This window comes from Dendropsophus ebraccatus, chromosome 2 (assembly GCF_027789765.1).
Source record: "Dendropsophus ebraccatus isolate aDenEbr1 chromosome 2, aDenEbr1.pat, whole genome shotgun sequence".
NCBI lineage: Eukaryota > Metazoa > Chordata > Amphibia > Anura > Hylidae > Dendropsophus > Dendropsophus ebraccatus.
Genome location: NC_091455.1, coordinates 46,206,042 through 46,226,929, shown reverse-complemented (window position 1 = coordinate 46,226,929; position 20,888 = coordinate 46,206,042). Strand labels below are relative to the sequence as shown.

General features: G+C 40.8%; 1 protein-coding gene across 3 annotated transcripts in view; it reads left to right on the top strand.

Annotated features, from left to right (window-relative positions):
* The first annotated feature begins 6,256 nt into the window (after positions 1 to 6,256).
* Positions 6,257 to 20,888, top strand: part of PI15 (peptidase inhibitor 15) — an 18,935-nt gene continuing 4,303 nt past the window's right edge. Inside the window, exons 1-2 of one of the 3 annotated variants that reach the window (XM_069957461.1) lie at positions 6,257 to 6,274; positions 6,769 to 7,069. In XM_069957461.1, the coding sequence (XP_069813562.1) occupies positions 6,797 to 7,069 (273 nt within the window). In that variant the 5' untranslated portion in view covers positions 6,257 to 6,274; positions 6,769 to 6,796. Of the gene's footprint in view, positions 6,275 to 6,467; positions 6,559 to 6,737; positions 7,070 to 20,888 lie in introns of those variants that run through there. The other 2 variants (XM_069957460.1, XM_069957459.1) reach the window with 2 other exon arrangements.

Sequence of the window (20,888 nt, the reverse complement as noted above, 5' to 3'; positions counted from 1 at the left end):
GATGGGTACCTTACAACTGGGCAGCAAAGGCAGTTCAAAAGCCACTACTGTTATCCGTGAGCACGAGTATCTTCTTATCTGTTCTTCTACACCTGTTCCGGCAGAGCACATTCACTACTTTGGGCAAGGCTCCTCAGGAAACTCCTCTCCTTCTCCTCTCATTCTCTCTCTACAAAGCACCTACTACTACTTCAAGTACTGGTCATCTCTATATCCGCACTAAAGTCGTGTATCAAGATTTGTACTATTGCATCTCATGTACTGTTGAATCTGAACCTTCCTTCAGTAAACTGTTCTATTTTTGACTAAACGCACAGGACTCTGGTTGAATCTGTCCACACATGCACTCACACACACATACACACACACACACCACCGTATACTTGGGTTATTTCCCCCCGTTCTGTGAGTGGCGGTACCAACTACCAGGGTGGGTCTGCTACCACTCCAGGCTACCGTGACAAGTGCCCCAGTGACCCTCAACACTCCCTGAGGTTACTGGGATAGCGAGCCGAACAGACTCTCTCTCTCTCTGTATATATATATATATATATATATATATATATACACACTACAAAAGTTTGGGGTCACATTGAAATGTCCTTATTTTTGAAGGAAAATCACTGTACTTTTCAATGAAGATAACTTTAAACTAGTCCTAACTTTAAACAAATGCACTCTATACATTGCTAATGTGGTAAATGACTATTCTAGCTGCAAATGTCTGGTTTTTGGTGCAATATCTACATAGGTGTATAGAGGCCCATTTCCAGCAACTATCACTCCAGTGTTCTAATGGTACAATGTGTTTGCTCATTGGCTCAGAAGGCTATCATGTTCACACATCTGAAAACAGTCTAGCTCGTTACAGAAGCTACAAAACTGACCTTCCTTTGACCAGATTGTATTTCTGGAGCATCACATTTGTGGGGTCAATTAAACGCTCAAAATGGCCAGAAAAAGAGAACTTTCATCTGAAACTCGACAGTCTATTCTTGTTCTTAGACATGAAGGCTATTCCATGCGAAAAATTGCTAAGAAATTGAAGATTTCCTACAATGGTGTGTACTACTCCCTTCAGAGGACAGCACAAACAGGCTCTAACCAGAGTAGAAAAAGAAGTGGGAGGCTACGTTGCACAACTAAGCAAGAAGATAAGCACATTAGAGTCTCTAGTTTGAGAAACAGACATCCAGCTGACATCTTCATTAAATAGTACCCGCAAAACACCAATGTCAACATCTACAGTGAAGAGGCGGCTGCGGGATTTTGGGCTTCAGGGCAGAGTGGCAAAGAAAAAGCCATATCTGAGACTGGCCAATAAAAGAAAAAGATTAAGATGGGCAAAAGAACACAGACATTGGACAGAGGAAGACTGGAAAAAAGTGTTGTGGACGGATTAATCCAAGTTTGAAGTGTTTGGATCACAAAGAAGAACGTTTGTGAGACGCAGAAGAAATGAAAAGATGCTGGAAGAATGCCTGACGCCATCTGATAAGCATGGTGGAGGTAATGTGATGGTCTGGGGTTGCTTTGGTGCTGGTAAGGTGGGAGATTTGTACAGGGTAAAAGGGATTCTGAATAAGGAAGGCTATCACTCAATTTTGCAACGCCATTCCATACCCAGTGGACAGCGCTTGATTGGAGCCAATTTCATCCTACAACAGGACAATGACCCTAAACACACCTCCAAATTGTGCAAGAACTATTTACAGCAGAAGCAGCAGCTGGTATTCTATCGGTAATGGAGGGGCCAGCGCAGTCACCAGATCTGAACCCCATTGAGCTGCTGTGGGAGCAGCTTGACCGTATGGTACGCCAGAAGTGCCCATCCAACCAATCCAACTTGTGGGAGCTGTTTCTAGAAGCGTGGGGTGCAATTTCTCCAGCTTACCTCAACAGATTAATAGCTAGAATGCCAAAGGTGTGCAATGCTGGAATTGCTGCAAAAGGAGGATTCTTTGACGAAAGCAAAGTTTGATGTAAAAACAATGTTATTTCAAATACAAATCATTATTTCTTACCTTGTCAATGTCTTGACTCTATTTTATATTCATTTCACAACGTATGGTGGTAAATAAGTGTGACTTTTAATGGAAAACACAAAATTGTTGGGGTGACCCCAAACTTTTGAACGGTAGTGTATATATAATACAGTGTAGAATAATGCCGAAATATAGGCAAATCCCTTAGGCTTACTTTAGATAAGAAACCTTTCTAATTGTAAAAAACAGATGTTTGTCCAGATAATGAATTTCCACATAAAACAACAAAGCTCTATTTATCTTGGGTTAAGAACTACAATATGTGGGATGGGACATATCCAAGGAATATACAAGCACAGATGCTACATGCTGATCTTTTCCCATCCCTGGTTCTCAGCTCAGCTTTGGTCTGGTTGACGTCATCTCATAGTACATTGAAGTTTGCTGGCAGTTGTGGTTCATCTAGTCCTGGGCTCCAGTACTTTTTTTTTATCTCTTCTGTTGGTGGTCACTGGAAAACTATATCTGAGCGACCTTGCAGTTTCCCATAGCAAAGCCTACCCTGCTTTGCCACGAGCTCTGGCGTAAACCTCCTTAGACTCCTATCCTTGGAGAAGGTACATGAGCACTCCTCGGTGATCCAGGGGATCAGCCTCCTTGTGCCAGCTCTATCCGTTACAACTGTAGATACAGCTATTAATCTTTCTTGATGTACACTACTGGCATCTTTGTTCTGGTTGTCAAGCCTGGATTTTCTGTATGGCAAAAAAATGTGCCTATGAGTGGCTCTGCGGGGGAGGGTCTCTTGCTACACAGGGTCAGGATAGAATTATTATGCACTACAGTTAGAGCTATAATTAAATTTTTTATTACTCTTCTTATTTTACCCTATAATGGTTGGGGTTGAATTTTGATCTGGTATTAATGAGAAGGTAATATGAAGTCTACATAATATGCCCCCAGTCTTTAGAGATCTAATCCAGTGCCGCCAGCAACAACTTGATCATACGTCTATAATAGTTATCTCACGATAGCATTCACTCTTTACTTGTGAGGTCCATTTCTCAAGAAGCAAGAAAAGATTCCTAGAAATCATGAAGCTTCAAGATAAAAGGCAAACAAGGCAAGGAATAAGGCTGCCTAGAAACATTGGATGAAGCCAGAAAAGCAGCAAATTCTGGCAGAACCTGCTCAACTAATGTGTACAGTATGTGGGTCTCCCAAATCTCTCTTCCCAGTGGAAGATTTCATGAGAAAGAATGATTGGGTACTTTGGATTTCGATATGCCTGATCCTTTGATCCGCAGCTGATAAGCCACTGTCAGAGGAGTCTGCCAAGGATTTATTTAGCTCTATTTAAATAAATATTCATGCTCGCTTCTACCAGAGAGTCTATGTATTTAGAGGAACTGGAAGCAATGGCTGTAGGCCAAATGGCTAATAGTTCAGCTGACAGCCATCCAGTGTGGACACCTTAAATGTAAAGGGAGATTGTAAGTTATATGTTGGTTTTACAATAAGATAGAGCTTTAAAGCAAATGTACCGTCAGGTACGTTCGTTTTAACATGACTCGCGGATTGATCGGCATCGGCGCAGGGAAGCTTGTGCCGCGGCCATTTTTTGAACTGCGGCCCGGTTCCCGTGTATGGCGCCGTTCTATCCATGTGTACCGGGACGGGGCTGAAGCACTGAAGCACTGGAGGCGGGCCAGGTGGCTCCAGTTGGAGAAATCACCCGCCCCTCTATGGCACAGCTCCGTTAGAATCAATGGAGCCGCGTCATACAGGGGCGGGGGATTTCTCCCACTGGGGGCGGCCAGGCCAACCTCTAGTGCTTCAGCCCTGGACCGGTACCAGTGGATAGAACAGCGCCATACATGGGAACTGGGCCGCAGTTAAAAAAATGGACCGCGGCACCAGCTTCCCTGTGTCGGCGCCGATCTATCCATGGGTCATGTTAAAGCAAATATACCTGATGGTACATTCGCTTTAAGGCCCCAGGACACATAATTTGATGTTGGTTGAACCCACTGTGTGACAACCTAATGTGCAGGACCGCTTTTGCCATGAGGTAGAATGAGGATTTCGCCTCAGGTGGTTAATTCTCTGGTACCTGAGGGGGTGGCAATTTCTGCCTGGTCATTATAGTAAGTCAGTCTGACTTATCTGAATGACAGGGCCTGGCTGACTAAATGTAATCCGTGCAGCTGCACCCCCACTCTGGCCAGCCTTACAGCTGAGGCTGATCTGGTTCAGGACCTTTATGCCTCACACAACCTCCTCCAGAATCAGACATAAACCTGGCCACTGGGGGCTCTGCACTCTGATGGGATTGCTAGCTCGTCCTACCCCCTCAATACCGCAAGCGGGCAGTGACACAGGCAGGAGCCATATGACAGGTTGGCCTCCCTTCTGTAACTGTGCACACCGGCTGACAGCTCTCCCAGACACCACACAAGCTGCAGTAAATTACTAGCTCTGTTAGGAATCCCTGAGGTAAGCACTGTCAGGGCTGGCATTAAGGAGGGGGGCAAATGTCCTGGGCCCCCCCAACCCCAAAGGGTAACCCCAGAACAGCTAGCACATCATCTACATTATTGCATTTTGCAACTATTTGCACCAAATTGCTGAAATTGTACTGATTTTGTGGTGGTAGCTTGGCCAGTGATAGTAGTTGTCATGACAGCAGTTCTAGTCCGGCACACAGGTGTTATGTTTTGTATATGGTCGGTAGTGTTCCCCAAATGGTTGGAAACCTGTTGGGTTGTTGCGGGTCCCTTGAATTCTTGTCACAGCAGTCCTGAGTGGCAACTAACCCACCCGAACTGTCGGTACCGCCACTCATGGAAGGGGGTATAGATGCCGGTGCAGATAGAAGATGAGAGAGTCACGTTAGTATAAAAATAGAACAGGTTTACTGTAAGTCTTTTCAATATAACAGTACACGTTTTTACAAGTAGATGAATCTAGACACACACTTGACTGAGAAAGAGAGGTAGTTGTGGCGGTGCTTTTAGAGTAGAACGTAGAGTAGAGGAAAGGAGTTTGCCAGAGGAGCCCTAGCCCAGTGTAGCTATGTACTCTGCCGGAACCTGGAGATATCTTCAATGGTGACGTGTTACTTGTACTCATGTTTAGACTGTGTCTGACCACCCTCTGCCCCCTGGTATCGTAGAACCCGTTGAGACTTTTAAATAGAAATTACAAATCTATACAACTTTCTGAGGCAAATTGATTTGTAAGAAAAAGATTTTCACTGGAATATCCCTTGAAAGGCAGTATTCCAGAAACTCTGGGGAAAAAAAGTTTTTAAATGAACTGCTGTCAGCAAATTATATAGAATGGTAATTTAGTTCTATTTAAAAATCTTAAGTCTTCCAGTACTTATCAGCTGCTAAATGTCCTGCAGTAGGGGAATTATTTTCTCCAGTCCCACACAGTGCTCTCTGCTGCCACCTCTGTTCAATGTGAGGAACTGTCCAAAGCAGTAGAGGTTTTTAATAGAAATTTGCTACTGCTCTGAATAGTTCCTGTCATGGACAGAGGTGGCAGCAGAGAAAGAATTCAGACTGTAAAGAATACACCACTTCCCGCAGGACATGCAGCAGGTGATAAGTACTGGAAGGCTTGTGATTTCTAAATATAGGTTACAAATACAAATCTATAAACTTTCATGACACCGGTTGATTTTAAAGAAAAAAAATTTCCGGAGCACTTTAAATTTTTTTGTGGCAAAAAGAAATAATGAGGCAAATCAAAATGATTATATGGCCACAGAATAGCATTTTCTGACATATACATCCACTTTATTATTGCAAGCCTTTTGTGTTATCAAAATCCATTTGTATTACAAATTATACTGCAAGCAAAGGAAGTGGTATGATATACAGCAACATCTGTATATTTATTCATTATTGCTTCACCATAAATCTCCAGGCAATATGGTAGGGCAAGAAAATAGAGATCTACTAACTACAGTACTCTGTTACTGGCCTAATATACAGTACATAGAGAGGCATACGCCACCTAGTGGTTGCAGCTTTAATGACTTTCATCCTAAAATGATGTCTCAAAAAAAAAAAAAAAAAAAAAAAAGTCTAAAATGAAAATCTCAGTCATTAGTGAAAGTGATTTGACAGATTTTTCTTTAAGTATTTTATTCACCTGTCAAGCTTTAGCTTGTGTGTATTATATTACAGGGATCTCCCTCTGTTCATGTAACATTCAAATCCTACAGCTGTATTCCAACAAAGTAGAGGACCACAGAGGGACAGAAGGACCACAGCCAGGTAATTTGCATTCTCTTCTAATTTGTTATATTATCTGGATGATATGATGCCACCCAATCCCTGTACTGTATTGCCGGCTCCTCCTCCCCTCAAAGTCTTTGCATGCAACAAGCTCTGGCTTTAGAGTCCAGGCTGTAACATATAAAAAGCTGTTATCACTTACAAACTCTTGCAGCCAGAAGTTCCTAGCAAGCAAAGATTTGCTTTCACTGAATTTATGACAGGATACATCCCCCTTACAAGGCACCACACAGCTTAGTGCAAGATTGACATTGTGCTGAAAGGTAAGGCTACAGCTTCACATCACTTCTTCAAGTTCATCTTAGTTTTATACATACATGGTAATAGTATCATTTTTTTTTATCTTTATAAGCCTAACTTGTAGAAATTAAGTGCTATTCTTTATTTTACATCATGCCTTTTTTATTTTTCTTTACTTTTTTTATTTTTATTTTTTTTACAGATTTTAAGAAAGACAACTTTTTTTTTTTTAGGGCAAAGCCTGTACTTAGAATTTCCAACATGCTAGAAATCTGTTGTGTGGCTGCGGCATTGATATTTTCGCTCCTCTGTGAGACCTGTGGTTTAGTATTACCTAATACCACGCAGTTATCATCATCAGCCAGTAATTCCACCATCATGAAGTCTCATCTGAGCGCTCAGCTGGATTCTGCAAACGTCACCAAGGCCAGGAGAAAGCGCTATATTTCCCAGAATGACATGATCGCTATTCTAGACTACCATAACCAAGTCAGAAGTAAAGTCTTTCCACCTGCTGCCAACATGGAGTATATGGTGAGTGTTGAATACATATCCTATTATGAGCTAAGTTTTAACCCCACCCTCCCCCCCACACCAACATCCTTTCATATTGTATACTCAAGATGTAGCCAAAGACATTGCACTGGTGTTGGCTGATCCTGTCATTTCTATCAAGGTTCTCTGACCCATTTATTATGCATCATGAATGATATAGGTCAATGTAAGTGAATGAATGGGACAGGTTGGGTTTTCATTGATTGCAATGTCTAATATAATAGCCAATAACCCCATTGTTACTCCAGATAGATGAATGTGCTATTATTTGGACCAAACAACACATGCATATTAAAAGGGTTGTCACCCTATAGTACTTTATCCCCTATCCATGGAATAAGGGATGTGTCTTTTTTTTATTATTATTATTATTTAAAATCAACTGGTTTCAGAAATTTATATAGATTTGTAAATTACTTCTGTCTAATAGTCTTCCAGTACTTATCAGCTGCTGTATCTTCATGCAAACAGAACATTGTAAAGATGAAGGGCACTCACTATAAAATCCTGCTTATTGAAGCTTTATTGAAAATGCAGTTTAAAACGCCTTCCAAGGCACAGCAGTTGGCGATGACGCCAATTACCTGAAGGCAGCGTTGAGGTACTGGCATCCTCGCCGACTGCTCTGCCTTGGAAGGTGTTTTAAACTGCATCTTCAATAAAGTTATGGATTTTATGGTGAGTGCCCTTTATCTTTCCGAATATCTGTTTTCATGAAGATTCATATTGCATCTGTCAAGAAGTGAGCACCACATTAAAAACTCAGATAATATTATTATTGGACTATAAAAGGGTCAATATAATGCTGATTGCTATTTCTATTATTGAACTGTATAGGCTGCTGTATACCTTGTAGGAAGTGGTGTATTCTTTCTGACACAGTGCTTTCTGCAGCCATCTATGTCCGAGACAGGAACTGTCCAGAGCAGGAGCAAATTCCAATAGCAAAAATGCCCTGCTTTGGACGGTTCCTGTCATGAACAGAGGTGGCAGCAAAGAGCAGTGTGTCAGACTGAAAAGAATACACCACTTCCCGCAAGACATACAGCAGCTGATAAGTACTGGAAAAGATTTTTGAATAGAAATAAATTATAAATCTATATAACTTTCTGAGGCCAGTTGATTTAAAAGAAAAAAACATTTTGCTGGAGTACCCCTTTAAGAACAGAAACCAAGTCCTCTAATCAGAATGGAGTGGTGACACATGTACACTGTTACTCTATTCTGATGGAATACAGTGTATCACATCCCCTATCCAGCCGATAATCAATACTTTGTAATGGTGGGACTCTTCTCCGGTAAGAAGAAAATATCTCATGCTATCTCAATGAGAGTCTTCTCCAAAAGGAAGAGTTACCAACCCTGTTGTAGAGTACTGATTAGCTAGACAGATGCCGTTGATACAGCTCAGGGGTGGGCTGTTTTTTTTATTCATTTCATTGATGTATGGAAACTTAAAGTGTCATTGTCGTGAATTTTTTTTTTTTCAGAAATCAATAGTCCAGGCGATTTTAAGAAACTTTGTAATTGGGTTTATTATCCGAAAAATGCATTTTTATCACGAAAAAGCAGTTTGAAGCTCTCCCCCCTGTCTTCATTGTTCTCCTATGGAGAGAGCTAAGGAAAAGACCAAAACAGGACAACAAAGAGTTAATCTACAAATCCCTCACGGGATATCTCCTGTGACAGTCACCAGTGACCTGTCTGAGCTCAGATTACAGCTGTCACCCAGCTCCGTGCCTGTAATCCTCTGTTATCTGCTTTCTGCTGCCGGCTAACTCCCTCCTTCCTCCTCCCCCCTCCCCTCTCCCTAGAACAGACAGGGTACGTCTCCTGCAACAAGTCACAATTTTCAGATTTTTCAGAGTGGATGAAAAAGAGGAAGGAGGGGGGGACCTGGGAAAAGGCTTTTTACATGCAGATAATGGCAGATTTGGCTAATAAACCCAATTACAAAGTTTCTTAAAATCGCCTGGACTATTGATTTCTGCAAAAAAAAAATAAAAAAAAATACGACAGTGACTCTTTAACCCCTAGACGACCCAGGGCGTATAGTTACGCCATGGAAGTCTGTCCCCAGACGACCTAGGGCGTAACTGTACGCCCTGGGTGTTTCTCCCGCTATGAAGCGTGCTCCGGAGCGGAGCGCGCTTCATAGCAGGTGGGGGCCGGCTGCAATCAGCAGCCGGGACCTCACCGGCAATGACACGCTGCAGCGATCGCGCTGCCGCGTGTCATCAACTCCTTAAACGCCGCGATCGCGGCGCGACCGCGGCGTTTAAGTGTAAGTGACAGGGGGAGTCCCCTGTCACTTACCGATCGGGACCCCCGCAGTGTGACTCTCACCTGCATCTTTGACAGCTGCATTTGAATAGTTAATTAGCCGACCGCTGCGATCGGCCGCGGCGGCTAATACACGCGGTCCCTGGCTGCACATAGCAACTGGGGACCGCGCGCTGCAGAGAGGGCTCACGCCAGGAGCCCTCTCTGTTTACACTTAACGGCCGCATGACGGGTATACCCGTCATGCGTCGTTAAGAGGTTAAAGTATTTATATGCAATTCTACATAGGAAAACGTGAAAAATCCTGTTTTATATTCTAATTAACTGGTATACGTATGTATATTTGTAATTTACTCCTATTAAAAATCTCAAGTTTTCCAGTACTTATGAACTGCTATATGTCCTGCAGGAAGTGGTGTATTCTTTCAAGTCTGGCACAGTGTTCTCTGCTGCCACCTTTGTTCTTGACAGGAACTGTCCAAAAAAAAAAAAAAGTTTTTCTTATGGGATTTGCTACTGTTTTGGACAGTTCCTATCACAGACAGAGGTGGCAGGAGAGAGCACTGTGTCAGACTCGAAGGAGTACACCACTTCCTAAAGGACATACAGCAGCTCATAAGTACTAAAAAAAACTTGAGATTTTTTAATTGAAATAAAATTACAAATCTTTATAACTTTCTAAAACCAATTGATTTAAAAAGCAAAAAATAAAATTATCCTAATCATTGCCAGGGCAGAGGGCAAAATTCTGCCCAAAGTGGGTTCAATATATTTGGGCTAAATTATTATTATTTTTTTTGCATTAGTTTTCCTCTCTGCTCTGGTGCAGGTAAGTACATTCTATCACTAGTAACTGGTAGACAAATAAATACTGATAACTAATAAATAAAAGTAGCAATCTTAGGCCTCTGACTGTCCTACCTATTAGCACTTTTATTACACCAAAGTCCACAAGGTATCTGTTAGTAGACAACAAAAGAACCAAGGGAAGTCTTATAAAGATTTATACTGTGGACATGCACATCAGTTGGTTTAAACATTGGGTGACAATCAGCTTCTGAATACTAAAGCTACAAATGATTAGAGAAGTAAAGAATGCCGGGAATGAGACAAAAGAGCCTCCATTCTTTTACTGGAAGAAAAACTGGTAGCAGTACACAGCCTGTAGGGGTGCTGTGTTAGATTGTGGAAACTATGCCAGCAACAGATATAGCATAGCAGTGTCAACTGAATAACACACCATGGATATACTATAGATAGATAGATAGATAGATAGATAGATAGATAGATAGATAGATAGATAGAGTAAGAAGGTGAGCAGCACAGCGATGTAGGTATGGGTGCCAGCGGTCTGGGTCCTGACTTCAGACCGTTCAAACATATGATTAGAAAATCCGCAGCATGTGCGACCTCGGTGTGCTGCGGATTTTCTAATCATATAGATAGATAGATAGATAGATAGATAGATAGTGATATAGTATTAATATTTTATTATTTATAATATTAGAATTTAATTTATAACACTGAGTTTGATTTCAAACTACACATATTAAAGGATTATCCAGCAAAAAGTTTTCTTTCAGATCAACTGGTTTCAGAAAGTTATATAGATTTTTAAATTACTTCTATTTAAAAATATCAAGTCATCCCATACTAATCAGCTGCTGTATGTCCTGAAGGAAATGTTTTTTTTTTTTTTTTTCTGACTGAAGCAGTGCTTTCTGCTGCCACCCCTGTCCGAAAAAGGAACTGTCCAGAGCAGGAGAGGTTTTCTATGGGGATTTGCTACTCTGGACAGTTCCTGTCTCGGACAGAGATGTCAGCAGAGAGCACTGCTTCAGACTGAAAAGAAAACAACATTTCATGCAGGACATACAGCAGCTGCTAAGTATGGGAAGATGAGATTTTAAAATAAAAGTAAATTACAAATCTATAAAACTTTCTGAAGCCAGTTGATTTGAAAGAAAAGGATTTTCGCTGGACAACCCCTTTAAATATATTGACTAAATGGATATGTTTTTTTTTAATATAATTTTTATTTGATTTCCAACACATACAACCGTAGATAACACAGGATATTAAATATATTAAACAATCACATAAATAAATATCATAAATTCAGATTACACATTACCTAAAATCTTCCTCCTATCTATTTATATCACAGTTATTGACAGTAACAAAGAACCTAAAAAACATTCACACACTACCTACTCTAAGATAGGTGAATCAAACCGCCGCAGAAACAAGGAAAAAACTTTTTATCTTCTTCCTACTAATCAATTATTCATTCAATTATTATTATTATTCCTCATCTCTTCTTTTACTCTTATTCAGCAAGGGGATAGTCTGTACTGATCATTTTTCAGTTCTGCAATTTTTTATTAAATTTAATTATCTGGTCCCTCTCTATTGCTATGATTTTTTCACAATTATGCGCATGTTGTACCACGGTCAGTACTTCTTTTGCCCTGGGTATCCCAGTTAGGGATGGTCCGAACCTGCCGAGGTTCGGGTTCGTATGAACCTGAACGCTCGGCATCAGATTCCCGCTGGAGCGGGCGGATACAGCGAGAGGAACGCCTGGAAAACTGGGATACAGCCTATGGCTATGGCTGTATCCCAGTTTTCCAGGCGGTCCTCCCGCTGGATCCGCCCGCTACACGGAGCGGGCAGACAGCGGGAATTATTACCGAGGGTTCAGGTTCTTACGAACCCGAACCGAACTCTGTTCGGACCATGCCTAATCCCAGTACTTCTCCACTTCTTAGCTAGAAGATTTTAAGCCACAGTCAATATTACGACTGTTAATCGTCAATATTCTAGGGGTATGAAATGGATATGTTTTTGATACTATAGAGTATTGTTGCAGACTAACAAGCAATAGTAATACTCATCCTTTAAATGTTGTTTTATTGCGTCTGTAATATAGATATATACTCTGTACGCACAGTATATATACAGATTTACAGTAATCCAGTGACTGACTCCACTTTGAATAATTTGTTTGGCCAATAAATTGGTCCTTCTCGGGCGACCCTGTTTACTATGACTTACTGTTGTTCTTGGCATAGGCTTCCCAAACATGACTCGTTTCCTGGACTACATGAAAAGTTGTTTGTAGCCCCATAGAAAGAATTCTGAAAACATGTTCTCCTGAGATGTTTCACATTCTTACCTGTCTAGAAACACTTACAAACTCCCCCGACATCTTTACAATGTTTGCAATAGCAGTGGCGGCTGTAGGGACAACAGCTGGTTAGCATGTTCCTGAAGCTGCAGACCACCAACAAGCCCTGTACAATGCAGATGGTGCCTAGCTGATGAGCACAGTCTCTCACTTCCTCTAACAAGGTGGAAAGGCTTTGATTTGTCCTGCATTGTAAAGGTCAGAGATTTCATGTAAACAATAAAAAGCTTAATGCTGCGTTTTCACGAAGCGATAATTCGCCCAATCGATCGTTTAACTATTTTAAAGCAACAATTAGTTTGTTTTTTTTAAATAAAGATCAGCGTTTAGACGAATAAAAAGTAAAAAAAATCGTTAGAAAAATCGTTATTGTGATCGTTTTTAAGCCCATCTCACACATAGTGTGAATCGGTGACAGACTGTTTACACGAAGCGATCTGCGAATTTTTAGCGAACGACCAACGAAGATTTGAGAACTTGTTGAGAGATCACAATGAACGATTTCTCGCTTGTCACTTGATCGTTTGCTGTGTTTACACGGGCCGATTATCGCTCAAATGAGATCGTTAGCACGAAAATTCAAATGATAATCATTCCGTGTAAACTCACCATAACCCTTTACATCTATCTATCATCATATAATCTTTACTAAGCTTGAAGACCCCACACCTCACCTCCACCTGATTCAATTGCAATTGCAACTTCCTCCTAGTACCTGTGCTGTTTAGAGTGTTAACATTGGGGCTACAATTATAAAGAGGGCTGTATAACTATTTAGGCCCTAAACAATACACCACACAGTGCCCGGTTACCCCTCCCCCCACATACAGAACACATGAACATTTAGCCGTGCTGAACATTCAGAAAGGATGAGAGAGAAAATGTTGGCTGATGGTTATTGAAGGTGTTAGAATCTGTGTGACATTGACAAAAAAAAGTAAATGGCTAGACAACTGGGTCAGGACGTCTCCAAAATGGCAGTTCTTGTGGTGGTTAGTATTTCCCAAATAAATTTCCAAAGAAAGACGACTGGTGAACCAGCAACAGGGTTATGGGTGCTAACTAGAGATGAGCTTGACTTGATCATGTTTGCATGTGATCACTCCACATTTGAATACCTGTGGCACCTTATGTTTTGTGGCGAGTCCGCTATGGGTCGTGTGCACATAAGTTAGCATTAAAGATGAGCGTAACTCAATAATGCTCGAGTCCCAGTGTTCAACATTTGAGTACTGGTGGATGAAGTTGTTGTTTTTCCAGGACTTCCTAGGGCTGCATCCAACTTTTTCAGCCACTGGTATTCAAATGGCAAGCAATCACACTCGAACTTGCTCAAGTCAAGCTCATTTCTAGTAAGAACCCATAACCCTGTTGCTGGTTCACCAGTTGTCAATTTTTTTGGGGGAGATACTAATCACTGTATACCTGGAATTCCCCACAAGAGCCGCCATTTTGGAGATGCCTTGACCCAGTTGTGTAGCCATCAGAATTTTGCTTTCCTCGATGTCACCCAAATTCTGACACCAACTTCAAGAACTGTTCATTTGATATATATTCCAGTCCTGCTCAGGTACCATTGTTACCATATAGATAATGTTCTTCACTCCACCCCAGAGTTTTTTTTAGTGCTGTAAAGTTCTACAAGGCTAGAAAAACCACTAATGAAGCATATAACATAAATTAACAATATAATAATTCTATAGATGTAAACTCCACGGCAACCTTTTGTTGCATGGTGGTCGGGAAATGAACTTGAGTTGATGCAAACCCAATGTTCCTCTAAAAAATTGCTTGCTATTTTCAAAAATTTCTGCCATGACATGAATCCAGCTAGTTTAAAAAATATATATCTATTGAAAAAAACTAAGAGGGTTATCCAACTTTTGAAATTTTATGTATTATTTTGAAAATAACTGTACCCCACAATTTTACCACAGCACTACAAAAACATGGTCACTATCCAGCGCTACAAAAACATGGTCACTATCCAGCGCTACAAAAACATGGTCACTTTTCCTCCTACTGTTGTCTCCAGTTCAGGTGCAGTTTGCAATTAAGTTTCATTTACTTTAATGGAACTGAGTTTCAAAACCCCACCCAAACTGGAGACAACAGTAGAGGGGAAAGTGGCCATGTTTTTGTAGCGCTGGATAACCCCTTTAAGTTATGGAAAGTTCCATGCTGGTGGGGACTGGCTTTGAATAAGCTAATATAACAAGATCTTAGCACTACTCCATAGATACTGGAGCCAAATATGACCACTGAATGAATATACACAGAACAGATGTTAAGACACAGTGAGCTCCGCTAATAAGTCGGTTATTTGAATGGATGACAGTTTAGCAGTAGCATAATTGTCTTTGTAGGCAATGCTCCAATATAAAGACTATCAGGTGGTCTTAGTATGTTATATAAGTATGGATGTGATTGGAATTAACAGCTTATGTCACACACTTTGTTTAGTTAGTTCTTGTATTACTCAAGACTGATTACATATGAATGCATTATACAATGTATAAACTATGTAGCAAAGTAGTCAGTAGTATAACAAGGCTCAAGCCTGTCCATGCCGACCAAGTCTATCATAGCATAGTAAAGATAGCATAGCATATCTCCCTCTGGAAGTGTAGGAATCCTGGACGGTGAAGTGGAATGTCAAGAATGATCATCTGTTACCTTGACATGGACCATCAGTCAGCCAAATGTGTGCAAAGTCCTTAAAGACTATGTAATGAAATTGGCAGAAAGTATAAAATAACAGAAAGCTCAAATGGCCTGTGTTCCAAGTATTACAGTATTTATATGATGAACACATTATTTCATTCACTGTACTTTGCTATGTTTGAACTTGTATTTTCAAGACAAGAGAAATACATTTTTGGAGACAATCTGTAAATCTTCGAGCCAAGAGAATGAGCTATAAGAAGTAAGCACTCTGTGGCTCTGTGACATGTGACCTAAACATACTCCCTGTACAAGTTTTTTGGGGCCATCCAGGTCTCATAGACACAGAATGGGGAGAGGAGCATGTGGTGGCATTGTCTTCTCCCTGCTCATTTTACTGATTGATTATTGATCTGAACACTCAGACCTTTACTGATAAAAAATTTTGCTATGTACCTAGGAAATGTCAAGAGTTTTTGTTAACTATAGGTACGCTTATATCATCCATGGTGGATGAGTGGAGTGCAAGATCTAAGCTATGCTATGTACAGTAGCTATGTAGGTGAACATACTATACAAAGACCAATATTACTGCTATAAAATGGTGGAAGATAGCATTTGTACACAGGCACGCTACAGGCAATTTGAAATGATTACAATGCAGTTACATCCAGTGACTCACAGGTGATCTCTTTTTTGAACAGTTTTTTTTCTATTGCATTTTGACATCTAACCCGGACTGCCATGAACACTTCTTCCACGTATGACTCGTCTTGTCTTGCATGATGTCTTACTTTCCTTACTTTTTTTTTTAGAACCATTTACACATTTCGCCAGCTTTATTGCCTTAAGTGGCAAAAATGCCCTTCAAAAAGAATGTAAGAGTGGGTATGTAAATGGATTGTTTTTTTGGTAATCAAGTTCGGTGGAGGATTGGCAAATTTCCCCATTATATAAGTAGGTTCCCCACTAAATGGGCAGATCCTTCCATAGGTCCAACACATTCAGAAAGTCTTCAGATCTTTTCACGTTTTTCAAATTTTATTATGGTGTGGCCTTGTGGTTTCCCCAATTATTCTGCATCTAATGCCCCATTATGAAAATGTGGAAACAAAATGTTAGGAATCTTTGCTTATGTCTGAGATGTTCGAACCCTGTACTCTGTACTTTAAAAGCTTTTACAACAATTCTAGTCCCAATTCTTGGGTATGATGCCACAAAGTTTCACCCAGCTGAATATTCTACCTTTACTCTGCAGATCCCCTCAAGCTCACTCAGGTTTCATAGTGATGAATGGTGGACAGTCATTTTCAGGTCTTTCCAGAGGCGTTCAATAGGCTTTATCTTGCCAGGGATCTGGGATCTGGCCAGGCCCTTCAAGGAAATTCAGTTGTCCCTAAGCCACTCCTGGGTTGTCTTGGATGTGTGCCTAAGGGTATTGTCTTGATGAAAGCTGAACCTTCAGCCTAGTCTGAGGTAAAGAGCGCTATTGATAAGGTTTTCATTAAGAACATCTTAGTACTTTGTGCTCAATTTATCTGTTCCTTAACCCTGACCAGTCTACATGTCCCTGTCTCTGAAATACAGCTGTTCAAGCATGGTGTGTATCAATTATTCCAGGGAGATACTTCCCTGATATCGGGATCGTTGGAAGTTCTATTGGATATGATTTATTTTTGTCAAGAAGGTTTTCTTAAAGTAACCCAAAAATTAGTGTTAGAGTGGAAGCTACAGTAAGGGTGGTATTCCACGGGCCGATGGGGCCCGATAAACGAGCGCCGATCTGCTAGATTGGCTGATTGGCTGAGCGGCCTGAGCTGAGACAGGCTGTCCTGTTGCTGGAGGAGCGTGCGGGGCCCAGGGAGAAGCAGGAGAAGAGGAGCCCTGCACCCTGCATAGGTAATGTATATCGCCAGTCGCCGGCCGCGCACCGCTATTCCACGTAGCGGTGAGCGGTCGATGCCCGACAAATATAGGTCCTAACCTATATCAACGATCAGCAGATGACAACGATCATTGGCTGATCTTCTTCTCTATTCCTCAGAGAGATAATCGGCCGAATCGGGCCAATTCGGTCGATTATCGCTCTGTGGAATAGGGCCCTAATACTTTGCTTTCATAGGTTAGGGTTGCAATTCATGTTACTGCCCTTACTGCTGCTCTTCTTCAGAGACAAGTAAATCTCTTGGATTGTAGGACAGTTTTAGTTGGAAGATTCAGATAAGATACAGAGAAAGAAATCAGGAAATTTACAGCCAAAACCAAAAGTTTTGACTAAGAATCTTGACACCCTCCACATTTGTTAGCTATTAACATTAGCCTTTATTCTAAGCAGGTGTATTTTCTGAAATAGTTGTGTCTGTAGTTGCTTTGGGAGTATTTGTCTATTTTGGACCGTCACTATTTGGATTGTATTTAGTCTATTCTTTTTGTTCTGTTTATGTTACATAACTCGCCTCTCAGTTTTGGCCATAATTTAGCTTAGTGGTTGTTTCCTAGTTGCATTTTACATATTCGCTACAATTCAAAATGTCAGTTCTATTTTACTACTTCCTAGTCTGAAATGATATCAAAGAATATGTTTTTGGCTTTTTGTTTGGTCTGCAATAAGCACTGAACTAATATAGAGTGATCCCTCCTTGCAGGGCTCCTGGGAGATAGAGGGCATTTTGTTTATACAGGTGTTGGCCATGGTCATCGTTTAAAGGCTCATTATAGAGTACAAACCAATAAAGTGGAGCAGACTAAGTGTTCCAGTAAATGACGTGACTGAGTCGATGTAGTTTCAGTACAGACAAGAAATGTGCAGCAAAAAATCCCAAACAGTTTACAGTAAAATGGTTTTTATGGCCATAACCTGTGACTTCTATGAAACCATGGCAAGTAATGGAAAGTTGCTTTCATTTTTACCATGGCACAACCACTACGTGTATGGGCACTAGAGATGAGCCATAGGCTGTATCCATATTTTCCAGGACTCCCTAAGGCTGAATCCAACTTCGTCAGCCACCAGTATTGAAATGCCGAGCGATCTGACTTGAACATACTCATCTCTAATGGGCACGTTAAAAGTGAAGATTATTTTGATATTTTGATTGCAGTTCTTTTGCTAACCATCAGATTCTCACATAAGCCTACTGTATGAGGATTTTCCACTATATTCATTTAGAGCAAGTGGGGTTTTGTACTGTTAAAGAGAGTCTGTCAGTCGATTTATGATCACCGAACAATCAACAGCTTGTAATCCCATTAGGGTCCCTCATTACGAGCAACTCTATTTAGGGTATGTTCACACAATGTTTTTTGAGGCAAAATACAGCTGTAATTTATGTCATGATAATTATTCACGGTCAAAACAATCAAGATAAAGCTGTATTTACGCCTAAAAAAAATGTTGTGTGAACATACCCGTACTCGGAAATACTGTTGCATTTCAAAGGAAAAGTTAGTTTAAGGCTATGTTCCTACACATTATTTTAGCTTAGTATTTTGAAACCAGAACCAGAAGTGGATTGAAAACACAGAAAGGCTATGTTCACACACTGTTAAAATTTAGTGGATGGCCACCATTTAATGGCAATTAACCCCTAGACGGCCCTGGGCGTACCCGCACATCCTGGGCCACCTAGAGGTGTTCAGAGCGGCGCACCGGCTCTGCTCTGAACCGCCATGGTCCTGGGTGCCGCATGTAGCCCGGGACCGTGGCTGTTAGCGGGCACAGTCCGATCACCGTGCCCTCTAATTAAGTAATCAGATGCAGCTGTCAAAGTTGACATCTGCATCTGATTACTATATGCAGCCTTATCCCTGGTGTCTAGTGGGGGGATTACCCCCCTACCCCCCCCCCCCCCGCGCGACGTGATCGTTGAGGGGCGATCCCCGTGTCTGGTACCTGCTGGGGTCTGCGGCGTGATGGCGCTGATCCCAGCTTGGCACTCGGTTATTTTCAGCTGCAGCAGCCGAAAGCAATCGAGTGCCGATCTAATTGATCTATGCAGTATAACTATACTGCATAGATCTCAATGAGAGATCAGTGTACTTATACTAGAAGCCCCCCAGGGGGGCTTCTAATATAAGTGTAAAACAAAAAAAACATTGTTTTTATTAATAAAAAGCCCCCTTCCCTAATAAAAGTTAGAATCACCCCCCTTTTCCCATGTTATAAATAAAAATAAATAAACATGTTTGGTATCGCCGCGTGCGTAATCGACCCAAAATATTAATTTATCACATTCCTAAACTTGCACGGTAAACGGTGTAAGCGTAAAAAAATCTTAAAGTCCAAAACTGCACATTTTTAACTGTAACGGAAAATTGTAATAAAAAACTATCAAAAAGTCGCATATGCGCAATCAAGGTACCCGATAGAAAGGACACATCATGGCGCAAAAAATACCATCTCACACAACCAAGGATAAAACAAGGATAAATGCGCTATGAGCATGGTAATAGAGCGATTTCAAGGAACATATATTGTTAACAATGGTTTAAATTTTTACAAGACATCAGATAAAATAAAAGTTATACTGTACATGTTACATATCGTTGTAATTTTAACCACTTGAGGAACATGTATAACAAGACAGTTTTACCCCAGGGCAAATGGTGTAAAAACAAAAACCCTCCAAATGAAAAAAGTGTGTTTTTTTCAATTTCATCACACATTTTATTTTTGACTGCTTTTGCAGTGTACTTTATGAACAAATTCAGCCTGTCATTGCACAGTACAATTAGTGGCGCAAAATATAAGGGCTCATGTGGGTTTCTAGGTGAAAAAATCCAACTGCTATGGCCTTTTAAGCACAAAGAGGAAAAAACGAAAACGCAAAAATTTAAGTTGGCCCCGTCCTCTAAGGGTTAACGGAAGGTTTTTCTAAACAACACCCTTTTTTATTTGTCAATAAATGGCAGCCACCCACTCAATTTCAACTGTGTGTGAGCATAGCCTTTCTGTGTTTTTAATCCACTCCTGGTTTTGGTTGCAAAATACTGAGCAAAAATACTGTGTGGGAACACAACCTACAGCTGCGTTCACACTACAAATATATCAGTCAGTATATGTATATTTCAGTCAGTGTATTTCAGTCAGTATTGCAACCAAAACCAAGAGTGGATTAAAAACACAGAAAGGATCTGTTCACACAATGTTGAAATTGAGTGGATGGCCGCCATTTAATGGCAAATATTTGCTATTATTTTAAAACAACGGCTGTTATTATTGAAATAATGGCAGTAATTTACTGTTATATGGCGGCCATCCACTCAATTTCACCATTGTGTGGACAGATCCTTTCTGTGTTTTTAATCCACTCCTGGTTTTGGTTGCAATACTGACTGAAATATACGTAGTGTAAACGCAGCCTAAAACGAAGCCATGGTACATTGTCTATAGGCGGACTCCTTGGCTTCCATCATATTTTTATATAAAGTATATTTGGGACAAAAGAGGTTTCATAATGCCAATGTGACTATAGTTAGGTCCACCATGTCTTGAAAAAACATCCAAATTCTATTTTAAACAACAAAGACAATCTGATCACTTTGTGCATAGAGAACAGAAACACTGGCACGCAACTAGTTGGTTTTGGACTCTCGAAGAATAAGTTCCTATGTCCAGCATTAAGATAATAAATTGCTGGGTGCAGCCACAAGGTCTCCAAA